The sequence below is a fragment of the Echinococcus granulosus genome, assembly GCF_000524195.1.
Source record: "Echinococcus granulosus chromosome Unknown EG_S00243, whole genome shotgun sequence".
Lineage (NCBI taxonomy): Eukaryota > Metazoa > Platyhelminthes > Cestoda > Cyclophyllidea > Taeniidae > Echinococcus > Echinococcus granulosus.
Genome location: NW_020170623.1, coordinates 15,032 through 17,484, shown reverse-complemented (window position 1 = coordinate 17,484; position 2,453 = coordinate 15,032). Strand labels below are relative to the sequence as shown.

The 2,453-nt window shown below is 44.9% G+C and overlaps 2 protein-coding genes across 2 annotated transcripts in view; both read right to left on the bottom strand. All coding sequences in view use genetic code 11, as the record gives it.

Moving 5' to 3' along the window:
- EGR_10626 (hypothetical protein) overlaps positions 1–504 on the bottom strand; it is a gene marked incomplete at both ends in the record, with an annotated part of 3,066 nt that extends 2,562 nt beyond the window's left edge. Inside the window, one exon of the mRNA XM_024499875.1 lies at positions 411–504. Within this exon, the coding sequence (XP_024345712.1) occupies positions 411–504 (94 nt within the window). The remainder of the gene's footprint in view (positions 1–410) is intronic.
- A 1,369-nt stretch (positions 505–1,873) lies between these two features.
- Positions 1,874–2,260, bottom strand: EGR_10625 (hypothetical protein; the record flags this gene model as incomplete). Its single annotated transcript, XM_024499874.1, has 2 exons — positions 1,874–2,070; positions 2,146–2,260. 2 exons carry the CDS (start codon positions 2,258–2,260, stop codon positions 1,874–1,876), a joined length of 312 nt encoding a protein of 103 aa, XP_024345711.1.
- Between the last annotated feature and the right edge of the window lie 193 nt (positions 2,261–2,453).

The following is a 2,453-nucleotide window of genomic DNA, read 5'->3' as shown; positions in this document are numbered from 1 at the left end:
ACCTCGAGACTGAGGATTTAACGTCTCCCACAACCCGGAGAGCAGTTCCGTGTCCCAAACTGCGTGCATTTGTACCTACCCCTACCATCTACTTTACCCAATAAACACAACAAAACAAATCAATCTGCCGATTCTAAGAGCATGAGGGCGAAGGATGAGGAGACCTACTAGCCTCGCCACTAATCGCCTTAGTCTCGCCACTAATCGCTGTAGCAAATGGCAGTAGGGGATATCGTGCAGACGTGTAAGGACCACAGCGTGAGTACATGAGCTTGTTTGTAACCAATAATGCAAAGGCTTGATGTGAAGTATGATAAGAATGAAAAGAATCAATTGGTGTAACAAATGCTGCTGTGTCAAAGGCTAATTTGCATATGCTGATGAGAGTCAGTTATAAGAAGCCAACTTACGTTGTATTTCATTCCCTTCCTGAGCCAAAACGGAGGAGGCAAGCAATACGAGACAGAAGTAAAGCACCGCCATCAACACAAATAGTCGCCGCATTTACAATGCCACACATTTATACGAACGCCTTCCAAATTGTCAGCCAATGAAACGTCGCCTTCTTGACCCACAAATCCACTTCTTCATGAGTGCACTTCACGCATGAACTGATGAGACGTCTAGACGAGTCCATATCCAACTCCAATGCTTCTTATCATCGGCGTGCCAAAATAGGCAATTGATGGATAATGCAACGTGAATTCACACCATGAAATATGAGGTTGACGTTAGTGTCACCTGAGCGTTGGCTATCGTGTGTAAGGTATCCTCACTCAAAGTCCTCTCTCCCTGTCTACACACCCTTATTGTTGTTGTTGCTGCTGTTGTTATAAGAGGGACACACGCGGCTATTCGTTGAAGTGAGACTGCAAACCTACTGCAGGCGTTGCCGAACCTAATGAGCGAAGACGCTTCCCTTACTTCTTTTTTAACATAGAATGCTCACCTTTGATGCACCAACCACCCATTTCAATAATCTCACACCACTACTGCTACCACTAATGCTGCCTCATCAATTCCAAGTCACTTGACTTAGTGTTTCACAAATGGACTAAATTCTTAACGGAGAAGCATTGTTCCCTCATAAGCTTAATCGCTGTCAGTGGGAACATAGACGCAAGTAACAACTGTGCCACAGTCAGTGTGCCGCAATACAGAGAGTGTGGGTGGTTCAACTTCACTCACCTTCTAGCATGTGACAACGTTGCATTATCGCACGAAATTCTTCAAGCACATTAGTCTACCTCCAATAATAAAGAGCATTCTACGTCTTTTTCATTTATTTAGAGATAATCTTCTTATTTGCTAGGACCTTTAGCCTGCATTTAGGTAAAACGATACATTTCACCAAGCCCAATTATAATGATAAGCAAATGAAATGCGCATTAATCGTGGACTACAACTCCTCTCCCCTTGTCTCAAATTCGAGCATCGCCATTGTAGAAAGGGGGCATGTAATGGGTCTCAGCTTCTTGAGATGAATGCTCACAAGCGACCAAATCTCGCTGTCTACTTCCTTCAGCCATGTATGAATACATTGTTTGACAATGTGGGTCTCTTGCACAAGACGACGTCAAGCATTTTACTGGAAATAACGGATATTTGCTTTACCCGTCATATTTGGCTATTCCGGTGAGTAGATAGTCTGTAGTTGTCTTTTACAGGCCACATTTTTTGCTACAAATGAAGTGAGAGAATGTATGTGGGAAGGGAGTGGGCATTCAAGGTGCTAAATTGGTAGAGCGGAGTAAGAAGCACTCCTTGTGGTGAAGAATTCTTTCTTTTAATGGAGGGTGACAGTGCAAATTAGTCAAGATAGGTGGCTGCACGAGAGGGCAATCAACTGGGAATGGGAAGGTTGATTTCCTTGTTACATTGTAGAAGTCGATACCCCTTGCCGAGTCGAGATAGGCGCAATTGAATGTGGAAGAGGAGAGGTCTCCTGACATGTGTATGTCTGCTGGATTTCCACACAAGCAGAAATGTGTTGCCTATGTTTTCCCCTGCCAACACTTTGCTCTTCACTCATTGGTTCTCCATTGTCAATCCACGTTTTGGTGATTTGGCCTAGAAACAGTGCCGATGTGATGGTGGAAAGTTGTCAGTGTCGTGCGCCTCGCAAACACTCACGCACCCACTTACCCACCCACACCACCAATACTTGTGTGCTTAACTTCTGCACCATGCTGTCCACACAGCGATGGGAAGGAGCAGCCTTTGATGAAATACTCCTACGCAAAGGAGCGCAAGCAAACATAATTTGACTTTAAATACAGCAAATTAGTCTGAAGTAGAAGGGTGACACACTCTGCTTAGGGTGCGTAAAAATAAAATTAGAAGTCGTGGGCATGCTGTGGAAGCCGTAGAATGAGAAGTCGTAACCACCACGCCTCAGCTTCGGCCCATCATGTGCTATGCGCAGAGGATCTTGGGGCGGCTGTCACGGCACA